The sequence below is a fragment of the Parasteatoda tepidariorum genome, chromosome 10 (assembly GCF_982258835.1).
Source record: "Parasteatoda tepidariorum strain Cologne lab strain chromosome 10, Ptep-v5.0, whole genome shotgun sequence".
Taxonomy (NCBI): Eukaryota; Metazoa; Arthropoda; class Arachnida; order Araneae; family Theridiidae; genus Parasteatoda; species Parasteatoda tepidariorum.
The window spans coordinates 8,263,091-8,281,143 of record NC_141764.1 but is presented as its reverse complement, the minus strand read 5'-3'; the positions used below and the strand labels follow the sequence as shown (position 1 = coordinate 8,281,143).

At 26.9% G+C, this 18,053-nt stretch overlaps 1 protein-coding gene across 4 annotated transcripts in view; it reads left to right on the top strand.

Moving 5' to 3' along the window:
* GCS2alpha (glucosidase 2 subunit alpha) overlaps positions 1–18,053 on the top strand; it is a 58,614-nt gene that overhangs the window by 15,575 nt on the left and 24,986 nt on the right. For 2 of the 4 annotated variants that reach the window (XM_071184708.2, XM_043053546.3), the window contains exons 5-13: positions 166–205; positions 1,744–1,837; positions 3,291–3,387; positions 4,395–4,499; positions 7,682–7,757; positions 7,874–8,014; positions 9,884–10,023; positions 12,286–12,712; positions 17,508–17,604. In XM_071184708.2, the coding sequence (XP_071040809.2) occupies positions 166–205; positions 1,744–1,837; positions 3,291–3,387; positions 4,395–4,499; positions 7,682–7,757; positions 7,874–8,014; positions 9,884–10,023; positions 12,286–12,712; positions 17,508–17,604 (1,217 nt within the window). Of the gene's footprint in view, positions 1–165; positions 206–1,743; positions 1,838–3,290; positions 3,388–4,394; positions 4,500–7,681; positions 7,758–7,840; positions 8,015–9,883; positions 10,024–12,285; positions 12,713–17,507; positions 17,605–18,053 lie in introns of all 4 variants that reach the window. The other 2 variants (XM_043053545.3, XM_043053544.3) reach the window with 1 other exon arrangement.

Genomic DNA, 18,053 nt, shown 5'->3' with positions numbered 1-18,053 from the left:
TTAATAGAAAAAAAGGTTTTTTTTGTTTTTACAGATAAAATTATGTTTTAAGATTACAAAGTTACACAAGAGAATTGCCATTTAGTTAATAATGATTATATTTTGAATGTTCAATTGAACCTGAAAAAATTCATTTAATTAATAATTTTTTTTTTTTTTACATAGGAAAGCAGTTGAAGAAGGAGGAGAGGGCAATGAAGTCCAGGTAATTAAGTAAAACATCTATTCATATTAAATATTAAGTTTTATAATTGACTTTTAATTATTTTATTCTTTTTTATTCATAATACAGTGAACTCTTGCTACTACGATATCTGATACAACAGTAACTCCCTCTATTATGATAATGTTTCATGGTCCCGACGCACTTTCATACAAATTAATGTTATTCTTCTCTCAATTATGATATTCTCTCAAGCAATAAACCCAAGTAAAAAGAATTTTTTTCTCCAAATTTTGAACCTTATTTTCTCCAGTTATTAATGGTTTTCAAATAATGCAAAAAATCTTCAGTCAAAACGGTTTTCCGCTATGTTTACGATCTTATTTTATTTCATTTGTTTTTAATATTTTACCATAATTAACCTATCTGCAAATTAATATATACATTCATAGTTAATACATATATAACGTTAACATTTAAAAAAAAATCTTATTTTGCCCTCAAAGTATGTAGGCCCTCAATATAACAATATATCCTGTACAACAATATATTTATTTGTTCCCAAAAATATTGTTGTATCGAGGTTTTACTGTATTTGAATTGAAAAAAATATGTTATGCATGGATTAGAATTTTTTGTTTCTCTTTCAGTTATTTTCTCCTCTGGATTTTTATTTTCTTGCAAATGCAGATTGCACAGCCAATAGATCTTTCGATCGTTTGACATTTTACTTTATTTCCTATCTTTCTTTTTTGTCTTTGCATCAGACTTAGTTTAAAGGACCACTTTATTTGTTATTTTGTGTATGTCATTGGTGATTATCAATGTTTAATTACTTTTGTGCCAATTAAATCTACTTTCAATCCAACCCTTTAAATAATTATAAAAACAATAATTCATGTTTTTTACATCTTTCAGTTCAGGAATAGTTAATGTGTAGCCTCCTGCCTACATACTAATAAGTAATAGGAGAAAAGACTTCATAACTAGCATCAGGAAATGGGCAATTGTTTCTGACACTTATTTTAACTATGCAAACTCTGAAAAAACATTGAATATCCCTGATGCTAAAATTTTAAAATTCACCGATAATAATTCAAATAGTCCAAAAGTTCTATTCTATCAACATTTTATTTTTAAAAAGCTTTTTTTTTTTTTTTTTTTTAAACATCTTCAAAAGTAATGTTATTATGTATGCATAATGCTCTATTAGAAATGGAATGTGCAAGTAATTTATGTGCATTAAAAAATAATAATTTTTTTCTGCAAAGAAAGTTAAAATCCTGTTTTAATAATTGGTGCAAAATGTGCTATGTAATTATTATTATTATTTTTTTTAATGTAAAGATTACTTTTCATATACTCTTTTTTTTTAAAACATTTTTTAGACTAAATAATATTCTTCTTATTACATTGATAAATAATTAAGATATTATCAATTTTTGTAAAAACTTAAATTGTTGTGACCACAAAATTAGAAAAAAATCTTTATCATAGCTGCATTTTTTCTATTTCTTTGTAAATTTGTATTGAGCTCTATTTATTTTTCTTCAAAATTATGACTGTTTCTTTATGTTCAGGAACAACAACCTCTATTATCAGCTGATGAAGAACAGTTTAAAGACACTTTGTGGGAAGAAACATTCAGGGGAAACACTGACACAAAACCAAATGGTAAAATAAGAAATTGAAATAATCATTCCTTTTGTTGTTAATAAAAATTTAATTAAGGCTTTTTTTTGTATGTAAATTTAATATAATAATTTATTTTTAATAGACAATAATAGATAAGACACTTACTTATACTCAAATGTTGTCTATTTAAGTAGAAAAATGCTTGCAATTTTGCCTTGTAAGACAAATATATCAACAGATTACACAACTTATGTTTTCAATTTATGTTTTCAATTTAGAAGATACTTCTTATTCTACCAAAAAATATATATATATTATTTTCTAATGCATTTTTAAGAAAGTAAGGGGAAAGTAGGGGTAAGTATAAAAAATTTTAGAAATGTGTCTGAAAATAATTATGTAATAGTTTTAATATACTATATTTGGTAGTCGTAATACCAAACTGGTACTTCAAAAATTCGTAAACAGTAAAGTTGAAATTTTATTTCATGTAAAAAAAGGTCAGGCCCAATCCACATCTATGAAGTGTATATGATGATTGTTAGATTGAGGAAAAAGAGGATTTGACCTTGAAAAGAGTTTTTATATCTTTTTGGACAATATATTTAAGTATTAATAGATATTAGTATGAGACTTATCGATTTTACTTGCTACTATAGACATATCCTCACATTTTATGAGATAATTAAATCAATATTATTACTCTCTTTGTGGAAAAGTTTTTAACTGATTGCCTGTTAGATATTTGTGGATTAGATTAAGTGTATATATATATATATATATATGTAGAAAACATGGAAAAAATTAATAAAAAAAAACAAAGAAAAATTATTTAAATAAAATGTTTTTAAAAAAATTCAAAAATTTTATGTTAAAATGCTGGAAAACAAAATAATGAAAAGATATCTTTTCAGTCAGCTCTCACGATTATATCTGCAAAAATGAGTGCTTTCTAATATTGTATCAATGTAGCTAAATCAAAATATATCAATACAATAGTGTAATTACTTTGGCTATATTGATACAATATTGGAAAGCACTCCTTTTCGCAGATATCTCTTCATCAGCTCTCATGATTATATCTTTTCATTATGTTGTTTTCCGGCTTTTTAAAATATACTTTTTGAAATTTTTTAAAAACATTTTTAATATTTTTTAAAAATATTTTATTTGCTATTTTCATAAATTTTTATTATCTTTCATGTTTTTTCTGTATTTTTAACGTATTTTATGAATTATGTACTTGCAGCTTATGTGCAGTAAATGAAACTTATCAATTTTCTATGTGTTTCTCATTTTATGTATCTATCTATATGTATGTACATGTATATATGTATGTGTGTATATATATATATATATATATATATATATATATATATATATATATATATATATATATATATATATATATATATATATATATATATATATATATATATATATATGTAAGTGTGTATGTGTATTAATAAACTTTTTAATTACATTTTTGCAGGTCCAGCCTCTGTTGGGATGGACTTCTCGTTTGTAGATTTCAAAGAAGTCTACGGCATTCCTGAGCATGCAGATGTTTTCCCCCTTAGAACAACAAAGTATGTAGATTTCTTTCTTTTCTTCGAATTTTAAAACTATTAATTTCAGTGGTATCTTTCTAAAACTATTTTTTTGCTTCAACCCAATCTAAAAAATGTATCAAAGTGCGAGAAAAAGAAATATTTTCTAGGAAATGTTTCCGAATCTGCTCAAAATTGCTCTCTTCTTAGTGCAGAGAAGTAGTTTTAAAATTTATTTAGGATTTGTTTAGTAACTAATTAGGAATATGTTCAATATACTACTTTAAGTTCATGTTAGTGATCAATGATGCAGGAATTATTTTAAAAATTTTTTTATGCATTATGAAATACCTAATTTCAGTTTTTTATAAAGTTGTTACTCTAAAAGCTAAACAATGCTTCAAAAGGGAAAAATTACGGTAAAACACTCCATTTTTTCATTGCATTTTAATTTCAACAGCGTCGTCAGTTTTATAAGCGTCTTGTCACTTTTTCGTATTGGGTCCAGAAACACGCTTACGATGGCCAAAATCTTTTTATTTTTATCTCACTTATTGTAGCCATTTTAAAAATTAATCTAATTATAATTAATCATTATAGTTATATTTTGGTGGTAAATTAACTTCTTATACTTTATAACCATTAAGGGTTAATAATTCTATCATACCCAGTTTCAATAGTTATTAGGAAAAAAAATGTTACCTTGAAAAAAAAAGTAATGTTCAAACGTATTATGTAAGTAGTAAATGAGTATTATACTTGCATTTTGCACAATACTAGTAATATACTATGTAAGTATATTACTAGTATTTATTACTATACTTTTATTTATTTTATGTGTTTATTACAGCAATTTGTTAGAGTAGTGAAATAATATTTTTTATCCATACATTAGTTTTATAATATTTTTTTAAAAATTTTATCAATAATTTCTACTAAAACTTTTGAAAATATCTTTAACTAATTCCTTTTTTTTAAAAAAAACAAATGTTACTAAAGTATTAGTTTCATATGTTAGTTAATGCCTTCATTTGTTTTTATTTTAGAGGCGCATCTGATCCCTATCGCCTATTCAATTTAGATGTTTTTGAATATGAACTAAATAATCCCATGGCTCTCTATGGATCTATACCTCTTATGATAGCTCATAGGTAAGACATTTCTTCAATTGTGATATTTCTCCTGGTGTTATATATATTTTTGTTCCTACATAGGAATTGACATCAGCATACATTAGACAGGAGTTTGATAATACTAAGCAATGATTCCGCTAGGATTTTGAAACTGTGGATCCTTAGGACCCATCAAATCCGAATTTCTTGACACCTTTTTATTAAAAACAGGTCTTTATTAAAAATAATATATAACTCCCATTTAAAGACATAGTACATGAAAGGGGAATATTTTCTAGTGCTTCACAATAGAATATTGGTCACGGTCTGGGAAACATCTCTGAGGGGGATGCGGAGACAACATTCATACATCACATCCTGTTTTACAGGGAGGACACATTGACACACCATTCATCCATCTGCAGATCGTAATTTTCACCTGAACCAAAACACGATCAATAGGAATATTTTATGATTAAGAAAGAAAAGGCAATTAGTAATTGATTAAGTAATCATTCAACAAAAGAAAAAGATGAATTTTCCATCAATCAATCAGAATGAGTTGTCCTTAAAAGATCAAAAATAAATCTTTTTAAAATAGAAGACACATTATATTCTTTTTAAAGTTAAAATAATACTTTGCTAAAAGGCATGATAAAACAAGTATCACTGAAAACTTAATAATGTCAGGGAAAACCTAGGATTGTGAGGGAAATTTATTTTAACTCTAAAAATCAAGGAAAGCTTTAATTTTTTACAAAAACCTGTAATAGTCCTATATTCTACATGGAAAATAACCAGCAGTGGTCGCATTCCCCCTAAAATTCATAAAATTCCTAAAACTAGGTGCAAACCCTAAAATTCCTAAAAATCTGATAAAATTTTGTTGGTGTGCCTAAAAAATTAGAGTTATAGGCTAAATATAAATAAAAAAGCAATAATCTAAAATATAAGAATTTAACTACATTAATTAAAACTGTTTTAATTTTGCCACCTGGGAATTCTTATCCTGAGAGACGTTTTTCGATAAATAAAGCAATGCTTAATGTGAGTCACCATGAGAATACTATTATGTCTCTTAGACTAATCAAAGATACCATTCGAAATTATGGAGGAGTGTTGAAGATCACCACAACACTATTAAGGGCAGTAAAAGAATCTCACAAATCATATCAAGAATATATTAGAAAAATGATCATGATTAATTTGTTTTTCTCTAACTTCTAATATAAATTGCTGATTTGAAATCTAATAATATCACACAATAGTTTATCTTAATAAAGTAAGGTAAAGGGTAATAATAAAGTTTTGATTAAGAAGGTAAAAATTAAATAAAAATCCAAGTTGGTGTTAATTTATTTTTTCTCTTGATTTATTCTCACTTTTGCCTGTTCCTGAATTATGCACTTAATTTCTTATAGGTAATATGTAAAGTTGAAATTTCATTTTTACACTTTAGAGATTTCATTCTTGACTTAATAAATTTCAGAGCTTTATTTTATGGCTTGCAATTATTTATGATATGTGTGGATGAATTGTAATAATCTTCTGTTATGTAATAAACTACCGTGTGATCTGTGTTTATCCTAGCAAAATCATATATTACCCCTAAAATTTACCTAAAATTTTTTGAAAAAAGTTCCTAAAATTACCCTAAAATTTTAAAAAACTTTGTTGCTGCCCCTGAACCAGTCTTAAAATTGTTCTTAGCAGTAATCAGTTATTGAGATTCGAGTTAAATAATTCTAACATCTAATACAATTATTTATTGTAAAAATTTCACTTTTTAGTCTAACTGAAATGTTTCCATCCTCATTTAATGGTATTTTTTTTACAAAGAAAATCTAATATTTCATATTACAAATAAAATAATCAATGTTTTTTGATGAAGATATGGTCTCTATTTTCATTGAAATTTATCTGGTATACCTGGAAAAGTCAGGATTTTTTTTTTAAAAATTTATTTTGAACCCTGTAATGTGTATCTTACTTGCATATAAAAGAATTTAAAAATGAAATATCAGATTTAGCATGGCTTAAGATTAACTACAAATAATACATTATTATAGTTTCCCCATAAATAAATGTGCTTGAGCAATAAATATTTTCAATAAGTTTTAGTTACTATTTATTTCTAATGAAAAGTGCTACTATTAAAGCATGTAAACTTTTTACAAAAAATAGCTCATACAAATAATCTATTTAAAACAAAATCCTACCTATACATTTTACAATTTTAAGTTTAAAAAATCTTAATAATCACCATTTTTAAACATAGTTTAATTACTAATATTTCATAGGTACCAGCTCTCACTATTTTTTGAGGAAGCTCCTTAATTTTTACTATATCTCCAGAACTCATTAGTAATTTCTTTATTTTAATCAAAAGTATGAATTTTTTAAAAAAAAAATATATTACATTTTTATGAAAAATTATATTTTAGAAGAAAACATTTTATAAATAAATAACATGCTTATTTTAATTTCTTGTTTACATTGGCATTTCTAAAATAAAATATATTTTTGTTATCATCCCCCTATTCTATTTGCCAACTTCTACTTGAGAATGTTCAAGTTTCCTAAATGACAGAATTGTTTACGTATGTAATTATAAAATTCTTCCTAATTTTTGTTTTTAAGTAATAGTGTTTTTAACACTAGGCGTCTAGATAGTTTGTAGTGGTGATTTATACCATGATTTTAAAAACTATAGATCAAGCATATAATACTCTTTATTTTTAATCGGTAGACAAGAAGATAAAAGCAAAGCCCTTTGCCTCCCACCTCTTTACTAGAAAAATAAATCAAAAGTAAAGTATTAATAGAGGCTTGGAAATACAGTAAGAGATTCATTATTGATGATTTTTCAAAGATGCTACAAAATTATCGCTAAGAAATGAAAGGAATTCATTTTTTTATGCTTATTATGTGTTTGCAGTTAATGAAAAGAAAATTTAAAAATAGAATTTGGCTCTGACCGCATATAATAATAACAAAGTTAAATGTACTATTTATTGAGAAAGAGATTTGTGAATTAAATATGTGTTTAGAAAATCAATGAAATAAATAAAAAATAGAAAATATATCATATTTATAATTCCAGGACAATGTCATTTACATATTGATATTACATGTTACATGAAAAATATTTTTGGAAGTTCTGTTATTTGTTTTTAGTGCTCTTATTTATTAAAAAAATTCTTTGTTTAATTTCTTTTTAGTGAAACAAATACTGTTGGCTTGTTTTGGCTTAATGCTGCGGAAACGTGGGTTGACATTGAAGCCCCTTCCAATCAGGTAAGTGCAACATTTGAAATAAGTGAAAGGAAAAAAAAAATATTATAATTTATTGTTGAACCAAAATCCTCCATTTGTTGAAGGGTGTTGTTTCATCAATTGTGGATTTTGTTAAGGGGAACAGCCAGACTCCTCAGAGAGACACTCACTGGTTTTCTGAAAGTGGTATCATTGATGTCTTCTTCCTGCTGGGGCCTCATCCGAAGGACGTCATGTATCAGTATGCAAGACTTACTGGAACTACCCCTTTGCCACCCGTAAGTTGTAATTTAGAAACTCAATTTGCCTTTAAAGAATTTCTGATCTTTGATTGTTCTAAACATTTTCTGTTCTTAATTTTGTTTGAAACAGTTGAAGTCTTTGATAGATGTTTATAGTAAAGTTAACTGTTTGCCTTATAAATTTTTTTGGGAAAAAAAAACAAAAAATTGACTTTTTTTTATTTCATTAATAAATACAAGAAACTAAAACAAAACGTAATACACAAGTTTTAGGTTGAGATTTAATTTTTCTTTTGTGTAAAAAACATTTTGTTTACCATCAGTATACTATCCAGATTTATCTCGGGCAAATGAAAAAAAGATAAATATTAGTCTTTATATGATAGTTTTTAAAACAAGGCACGAAACAAAGTTGAGCATATTCCAAATGTCAGTGAAGTGATATACCATTTTTTTATTCTTTTTTTTTTCTATGTACATTCAGCGACCATCATATATACAATTGCAATAAACATGTGTGCAATCCTACAAATCATCAACAAAACTTAACAAACTTCCTATCCTAAATTTTTGTTAATTTTGTTTTGTTTTTTGCTTCCGGTCGAGTAAAAACATGAACGAAACATACTGAAGAATTCTGCAGCGCCAGAGTTTCCTCGGGATAATAAATATTTGCAAGATATACATACCCAAGTTAACTCAGTATAGTCAGGGAAGCGGTTAATGTTATATTGAGAAATTTTTCAATACATGAGTGAATTAATGTACAAATCAATTTGCTTTTTATCACCCTCATACAAAAAAAAAAAAAAAAACTTTCTCCCTTTCATCGAAAGAAGCTGTTGACGAATTCCCTTCCCATAATCCCCCCACGAATAGTCTCTTACACTAAATAGAATTATTAAACTGACTGTTATGCAGTATTTTATGTCAACTGCAAGTACTATTTAATATAGTAGATTAAAAGTTAAAAATGTATTTTAAATTTTTTTCAAACGACATATTTCAATATTGCACAAATTTTTTGTCACTATATTAAAATGAACTGTTCAGTTCAGACAGTTTAATAAGCATTAAAAATAACATTGCTTCTATGAAATAGTAAACATAACTGTAGAGACATATAGGAAATGATAAATATCTGTCTAAATTGTTATATGTTATTTATCTTATATTGTTGCAATTATTTCTAAAAACAATTTATTATTCTTACATTATTAGTGTACCCTCTTTTTAAACATGCATCTCTCTCTGTCGGACAATTTTTTCTGTTTTAAGAGCGTCCTGTTTATTGAGGTTTCACTGTAGTATGAAAATTTTTTTCTTCATAAAATCATGCTTGATTTGCAAGGAGTGACTCTTTCGGTACTTTCTTTGTAAATTGGAGAAAATTTTTTTTAATATAATTAATCAAGTTTAAAGAAATATTTAATTTTTAATATTTTCATTCCTAAGTAAATTATATTTACTTGATAAAAATAAAGCTATGTTTCAATTTGTTTCATGTACAGATTTATTTTATTTGATATGAAATATATAATGTAATATTAAAGTATATCTCATTTATTCATTTAATTTAAATTATTTAATAATAGTTCATAAGTTTATTTACAAAGTATTTTTTTCATTAAGCTAGTATGTGTATATTTATATGTATATATTTGCTTGTTTATTTAAAAAAAATGCACCTAATTAGATCACTAAGTTGTTTTAAATTTATTAGATGTTCAAAAGGTTTGAAAAATTAGGAGACTTGGTAGCTGTGTAATTGCGATGTTTCATTCATAGATTTCAATTTTATGTTTGGTTAATAGCCTAAATTTTGATAATATGAGTGTGTATATTATCTATTAAAAAATACTACTTTTGTTCTGTATTATTTCAATAATTTTGGTTTCCTTTCAGCTGTTTTCTCTGGGATATCATCAATGTAGATGGAATTATCGAGATCAGGATGATGTTAGAAATGTTGATGCTGGCTTTGATGAAAACGATATTCCATATGATGTTCTTTGGCTTGATTTGGATCATACTAACGATCGAAAGTAAGTTTTCTTTCATTTCCCATTATGTGAATGTTTATGATAATTTTTTTCCTCTTATTTATACTATAAATTTCATGTCTGAGGAATTAAAAAAGAACCTTGTTTTTAGAATTATACAAAATTATCTTTAATCTCAAAATGACTCACAAGGGAAACTAGGGAAGTGTGACTCGCCAATTTTGAAATAAACTAGTGGGATGTATGCCTTATGAGGAATAATTTTAGGGGGCAAAATTCGTTTCGGCCCATAGAAGGTTCTGTGAGAGATAAAAAATAATTCAATATATAGAAAATTCGGTATTTTATTACTTCAATGCAGACTATTAGTTATTGTAATTGTCTCATACTCCAATTAATTTGTAATTAATTGGTTAATTCATTAATTTGCTAATCAATAAATTAATTACCAAATTAATTATTAATTAACTAATTATTAATTAATTATTATTAATTATTAATTAATAAATTAATTGATTTGCAATTACATATTCAGATTAATTTGGAAAATTTTTTGAAGAAAAAAATTTTAAAAAATTTATGTCAATTTTTTTTAAAAATTAACCTAACAGGTTTTTCTGAAAAACTACAGATATGTAAAATTTTCGAAATCAATTTTGACAATAAATATGCATTATATAGTACGTGAAAGTATCACAAAATTAATTGGAGTATGAGATAATTACAATAACTAATAGTCTGCATTGAGGTAATAAAATACCGATTTTTCTATATATTGAATTATTTTTTATCTCTCACAGGACCTTCTATGGGCCGAAACGAATGTTTCCCCCTAAAATAATTCCTCATGAGGCATACATCCCACTAGTTTATTTCAAAATTGGCGAGTCACACTTCCCTAGTTTCCCTTGTCAGACATAAAATGGTGGCAGAGTTTAAGAACGCCACTGTCTTCCAAAAGACTTGCACCATTTCCGCTTAGTTTCAAGTCCTGTCTGAAGTCTTTATAATGTGGGATGGAAACCATCTCATTCTTTGCTGAGATTTAACCAAACATTCTCTTGTGACCCCTGTTAAGAGCCTTTTGGATGCTGCTTCTCTTTTTTCGAATTATGAGACAAGCTTGTTTAGTGAGAAGAAAAAAAAAGGTTTTTGGCAAGATCGGATTCAGGATAAAATTTTCATGAACTTTCTTACAACTTTTAAACAAATCTTTAGTTCCATTATTTGGTTAAATTTGATAAATGTAAAATTTATTAGGTATAAAAATTTCAACAATCTCCTATTTTTGTTAGGTGCTTTTGCTTTGTGAGACTAGCACTGATTGTCAAATGACTTTTATTTAGCTTAATATTTTGATTTTAAATTTTGTTTTAGTTATCTTGGAGTTTGAGTTAGTTCAGTTTTGCTCTTCACTTTCTCTTTCACAGGTTGGTGATAGCAAAGTTTTAAATTTACTAATTTCCTTGTTTAAATATCAAACGCTGAGTGCCTTATGATTGCAAAATTTGGCCTTTATCCTGTATCTTGGGCTCTAAGTATTCCTATCTTTCTTGGGTTCAAATTAAAATTCATCAGATGGGCTAGAACTTCCAAAAGGTAGCTCATCTCTATTGTTTTCTGTTTTTTCTCTCTATGTTTGTTTTCTATATGGTTATTGGTATTTATTGCTGTACTTGTCTTTTAATCTTCCGATTAGAAATATTAAAAAAATGAATAAGGAGCCATGCAACTTACTAAAAAGGAGAGGGATGTTTTTATTTTCTTTGATACATACTCTTATTAAAACTTTTTTGTTGTATTCTTAATTTGATTGAGACACAGATAAATACTTAAGGATTCTATGATTTTCTTTGGAAGATATTTCACACTTGTTCAATTCCCACTCATTATTAATTTTTAATTATTCATAGATCTTGAATCTTTTCTGTGTTTTTGTTATTCTGAAGTTCTTCTAATTGATATGAAAGTTTATGAGTTTGGCAAGTCTATTAGTAATTAATGAAACTGAAATAAATCAACTTAGTATAGCAAGGAGGAGTTACTTATGAAACTTTAGTATCATTAAAAACAATGTATTTTGTATATTAATAATCATTTGTAATTTCTAAAACTTTTCCCTAATACTTGAAGGGTTTTTATTATTATTATTATTTAAAATTTAACTTATCCACATTAAGTTAAACTCAGAAGAAAAGCATATTAAGGCCCTCATTTAAATATTTTTAAAACCAATTTGAGAAAAAATTTGTTTAATAAAAATATTTAAAATGTGTGATTTAAATCTTATCAATTATTTTTTAGGTATTTCACCTGGGAGCCTTATAAATTTCCTAATCCAACAGAAATGATTAACAACCTTACAGCTAAAGGCCGCAAAATGGTCACCCTTGTTGATCCACACATAAAAAAAGATAATTCTTACTACATTCACAAGGAAGCCTCTGAGAAAGGACTCTACGTTAAAAACAAAGACAATAACGAGTACGATGGTTGGTGCTGGCCTGGCTCTTCCGGGTACTTAGACTTCTTCAGTCCTGAGGTACGTGAATGGTGGGCATCTAAGTACGCATTGGATCAGTACAAAGGCTCCACTCTAGCACTGTACACTTGGAATGACATGAATGAACCGTCGGTTTTCAACGGACCGGAAGTTACCATGGAAAGAGATGCCAAGCATGTGGGTGGATGGGAGCATAGGGATGTTCACAATCAGTATGGAATGATGATGGTAAGTCATATACCATGGTGCATAGCGTTTTTAAACTGTACTTATAGGTGCATATTTTCGTCTTTTTTAAAGCCCATAAAGGCTTTTTTTTTCATGAAGTTTTTTTAAAGAAGTGCTTAATTTTCCCTTTTCCGAAATGATAATTTTTTTCCTTCTTAGCCATGTCGATTTTCGCCGCGTATTATGCAAAATTGTGTTTTTCACATTGTTGTATTCAATGTTTTCACAATTAACTTTGGCGTATCGTTGGTCCATAACATATGAAAGTGCCAATCATTTTACTTGTTTGATGAAATACTTGCGAGTTCGCATGTGCATCTTCTGAGGTGGGTTCAGGGCAATAATTGCACTCTCGTGTGCAACTCTGCTGCATTTTTCAAGATATTCTCCATTTCAGGCTTCATTTTCCACTGTCTCATATGGAACCGAAAAATCTATTGATCATTTTATAATGGCTAATATAATTTAGAAAAAAACTTATTTGTCAGAAACTAGTTATTTTATCATGATGATTTAAATGAAAATTTTTTTGCATTTTGTTACTGTATACAGTGCTTAAAAATATTTTTTGAGTGCTTAAGTACTTTAAAAGTGCTTATTTTTTGTTGAAAGATTTGGCTTTGAACCCTGTATATACTTTGTTTTATATTGGTGTATAAGTCATATGTTTTTTTATATGCTTATTGTGATTGCAATGTTCAGTTGTTTCAAGTGCAAATACAGGGTGGCCACCCACCTGGAAAACCTTGAAAACCTGGAATTATCAGGGAATTTTTTTATACTGGAAAAAACCTGGAAATATCAGGGAAATTTGGATAAAAACCTGGAAAAATCAGGAATTTTAAAGAAAAGCTGGAAATTTTTCTTTGATAATTTTTTTAATTTCACTAATTTATATTATTTGCTAATTTTCTTAATTTAAATTATTTCATCCATTATACCCACTTTTTTTTAACGGAAATGTATCGCCAAACAGTTGAAATATCATCAACTTAGCAATACTTTGCTTGCATCAAAATTTGCTCCATTACAGCTGTTAAACTAGAATGCCACATAAAATTCTCCTACTGTTGCTAAACGAATGCAGAAACCTTTGACCGCTATGGGACTGTGCAATTTAGGAAAGATTCTGGTGTAGGTGGAAAAAGATTTAGGATATTAGCTTCTATTTTTAAATACTGTCTTTGGGCTGAATCCATTTATGGCTCAAGTTTGTTCCGATGCTTTGGTGGTTATTTTTTTCTCGATTTTGACAAAATGTTTTTGTATTTTTAACTTTATAAAATTCTCCAAAAATTAGTTGGTTAAATTTTATGATAATAGATTTTATATCGCACTCTTTTTCTTTTTCTACTCCCATTCAAAGAAATCTGTGAATTATTTTTTCTGAGCAAACCAACGAATCACACATTTTTTTACAATCGCTAGCAGCAATGTTTGTCGACAAATTGTTACAATTGTTGCATTAATGGCAATTTTTTCTATTTCATTTTAACCTCTTATAACATATTTTAATTTTAAAAAAGGGCTCCTTTGTTGGTCAATATATGATTTTTGATTCAAAATTTTGTACCAAAACATTAAAAAATAAATAAAAAATCTTGAAAATTGTCAAAATAAATATTTTTTTTCAAGTTTGATACGTTAAAAAAGTAACATTTTGAATAAAATATTTTATAATATAGACACTTTTCTTGTACACATCCTATACTTTATAAGAAAAAAGAAACAAAAACCTGGAAATTTTAAGATTTTTATCTGGAAAACCTGGAAAAATCAGGGAAATTTGAAATCTGATTCGAGTGGCCACCCTGAAATACTACAGATATGAGATTCTTTTGACTTTCTAAGCATTTGAATAAAATTAAAAAGTATTTGATCTAATTTGAAATGGTGCTCCATCACTGAAAAAAATATGCATCAAGGAAAAATTTCGAAAAATTTCCAAATTGGTTATTGTATATTGTAGATCAGATATTTATAAACAAATAAAAAATCCATTGAATTTTTTCAAAGAGAAAATAATAAAAGAAAATGCCATGATAAATGTTTGTTTTCATTGTATTTCTGCATTCTTTTGTTGTATTATTTATTTATTTTATTCTATTTACAGTGTTAGAAGTTGTTAAAAAAAGTTACTGGTCTGTAAGTGCTAATATCTACTAGTCCATAGGCAATATCACTGTTTCTCTTGAACTGCAACATTTAATATATTTTTGCATAACTAAAAATAATTTCCATGCTTCATGCTCACGTTCAAAATAAATTCACAGTTTGTTATTTTATTTTGAATGAACCTTGATTAATTATAGCTTATTATTGAATAAATAATTAAATTGTTCTTACATAAAAAAAATTAATTAAAAAGCAAAATTAACTAAATAAAAAGTAAAATATATTTACTGACACGGATATTTATACACGGTATAGGCTTAATTTTTTTAAGACTGTACTTTTGCATACTGCGTAATAAATTTGTTATTATCTGCATTAAGTTTTAACCATTTGTAATTCTTCCTGCATGTAATCTCTTTTTCTTTATGCAGCATTTCTTGCTTTCTTTTTTTATTGACATGGAGCTTTGACGCTGGTAACTTTTTTCTTCGGTTGATTAACATTGGGCATATTTGGTATACGACAAACCAAAATTATTATTTTATGGCAGTTTAAGAGGGATTTCAAGAGTCTCGGACTAGGAAACTACCAATGATTTTGAATGCTCTTTTTCATCATTATGTATATATCTTGACAGTTTAGTTGGACTGTTAATGTTGACACATAGTAAAAAAAGAAAAGAAAGAAACTTTAATGAGTAATTAAATTATTTATTTTTGTATAAAATAATTTCACACGCTTTTTTTTTTTTTTTTTTTTTTTTATTGATTTGAGCTTACAGTTTTTTTCAAACTTTTTGTTTCTTTCTCATTTTTATGCCTGCTATAAAAACAATGAAGGATAAACTTTTTTCCCCCCATAATTTTTTGTTTTTGAAAGCTAGTATTATATTGTCCTGATGAAGACAGGATGTGCTATGTATGAATAAAGTAAATCAAGGAGAATAAAGTGCAAAAATGAGCCTACTGTAGTTTTGTTCTTTATGGTTCCTTATTAATAGAACAATAACTATTGTATGCCCATTTTTTTTGTCTTTATTTGTGTTTTATTCATTTACAATATTGCCTTTCATTAATTTCAATACTGAGTTAACGTTTTAAAATGCCTTGTAATAATTGCTCTGATAATAAAATTTTATCAACTGCAACTCAAGTGTGAATTAAAGAATATAATATATTATCAACCAAGTTCAATTTTCAAAATGTTTGGTTATTTCATATATCGTGTAACTTTGAAACCTTATGTGAAGTCATGAAGTTACAGTGCATTACCAATAGCTTGAGTTATTAAAAATTGAATTACTTGTGTATATTTTTTGATCAAATAAGTAAAAATAACATCAAAAGCAATAAATTTTCGACAGATTTTGCAGAATATTGGCCTGAATAGGATTAGCATTGTTTTTTAATTCATCATTTTTGACAAAAAAACTTAAATCTTTTATAAAAATGTCAAACTTTTTTTTATTTCCTATTTTATAGTTTTTATCCTTGAAATTTCCCCAAAAGCAAAAACATTAAATGTTTAAGTTTATTTTGGAGGTTAGTCATGCATATTTAGTTCATTTCAAGTTAAATGACTGAAAGAGTTCTATTGTTGTAACTTTTCGTTTCATTCATATAAGAATTCAAATAAATTCAGATAGGAAATGGCTAGTTTCTTTTTTATTTTTATTTGAGGAGTCTTAGGAAAGCATCATTTGGTACCATTACCAAATTTTTTTTTCAAGCTGTAATTTTAGAATTAAACAATTACATTCAGATATTGGATAAAATTGTTTCTTTAATGTTTTAAAAAAATATGAAAAAGGGATGAAAATAGTTATCAAACTTTTAAGAATTTACAAAAATATTCAATGATCGAGACAATTCAATAAGAGGAAGTCTTTAAAATTTAGGGAGAAATTTAATTTAACAGGGTGCGTAGCATTTGTAAAAAGTACTTAAAGGTGCTTTTTTGGGGATTTCGTTTTTAAAAGCTTTTAAAGGTGCTTTTCTCAGCTGGCATTTTTAAAAAGTGCTTTTTTCCGAATAATTTTTTATTTCCCTTCAGTGATATCTGGTGGATCCCATGCATTTTACGAAAAATGGGGAGTTTGCTACGTTATCATTCACGCGAACTTCATGTCGTATCCACGTTATGACTTGCGCATGCTCGCACTCTTGAAACCGAAACCCGAGTGCTCCAATTCGGATAGAGAATATCAGATCCTTATGAAATGTTTTTCTTTTTAATTTTTTTTTTGTTGTTTATTTTATTTTACTTCTAATACTTTTTTTGACGTAGGGGGTAAGGGTACTTTTGGTTCAGGGTCAAGTTGAATTCACTCGGTGATGTGGGAAAGTACTGATTGTTTCGATTTACGCCCGTTTCTTTTTGGGTTTTTTTTAAACGCTAAAACTGTTTATAAAAAGTTTTTGTTTTTCAATAATATCATTGATTGAATATGAATTTTTTGAGTGCTTGAAAATTTTTGTAAAGTGCTTGAAAAGTTTTTAAAAAGTGCTTATTTTTGATTTAAAGATTTGGCTACGCACCCTGTTTAAAAGTGTCATAATGATTGAAGCTAAAAACTATTAGTTTTGAATGAAATTTTTTTTCCGCATTATTCACAAAACTGCTTTGGCAGAAGTATCTATGATGCATTTACTTTCTTTTAACTCTTTATGTTATTTCACAGGTGATGTCTACTTATCAAGGACACCTGATGCGTAGTAACAACAACCAGAGACCTTTTATTCTTTCAAGGTCTGTTTTTGCTGGATCTCAAAGATATGGTTAGTGTTCATTATATTGAAATACTCTTAAGTTACAGAGTTTTTCCTACATTTTCGCTTAAATACACTTTCAAACTTCCTAATACTTGTTATGAATGTTGTGTGCGAATTTTATTAATATCCGTGTGCTAACTATAATAGTTTCAATGAAATACCTCTAAACACATTCTTATTTTATGAAATTCATTTTTATTACTTTGTTATGTACCTTTAATTATTTAATTAATGCAAGATTGACAGTATCAGGTTTTTTATAATTATAGTGTAGTGCTTTATCCTCTTCTATTAAAATGACAATTACATCGTATAATTGGTTTCTCATCTATAGTGATGAGTTATTCTGGTCATGTGACTTAAGTTACTGTTGAATGGGGTAATAAATTTGGTTTAAAATTTCAAGTGTGCTGAAACTGGCAGTTATTTCAAATATTTTTGTATAAAAATTAATT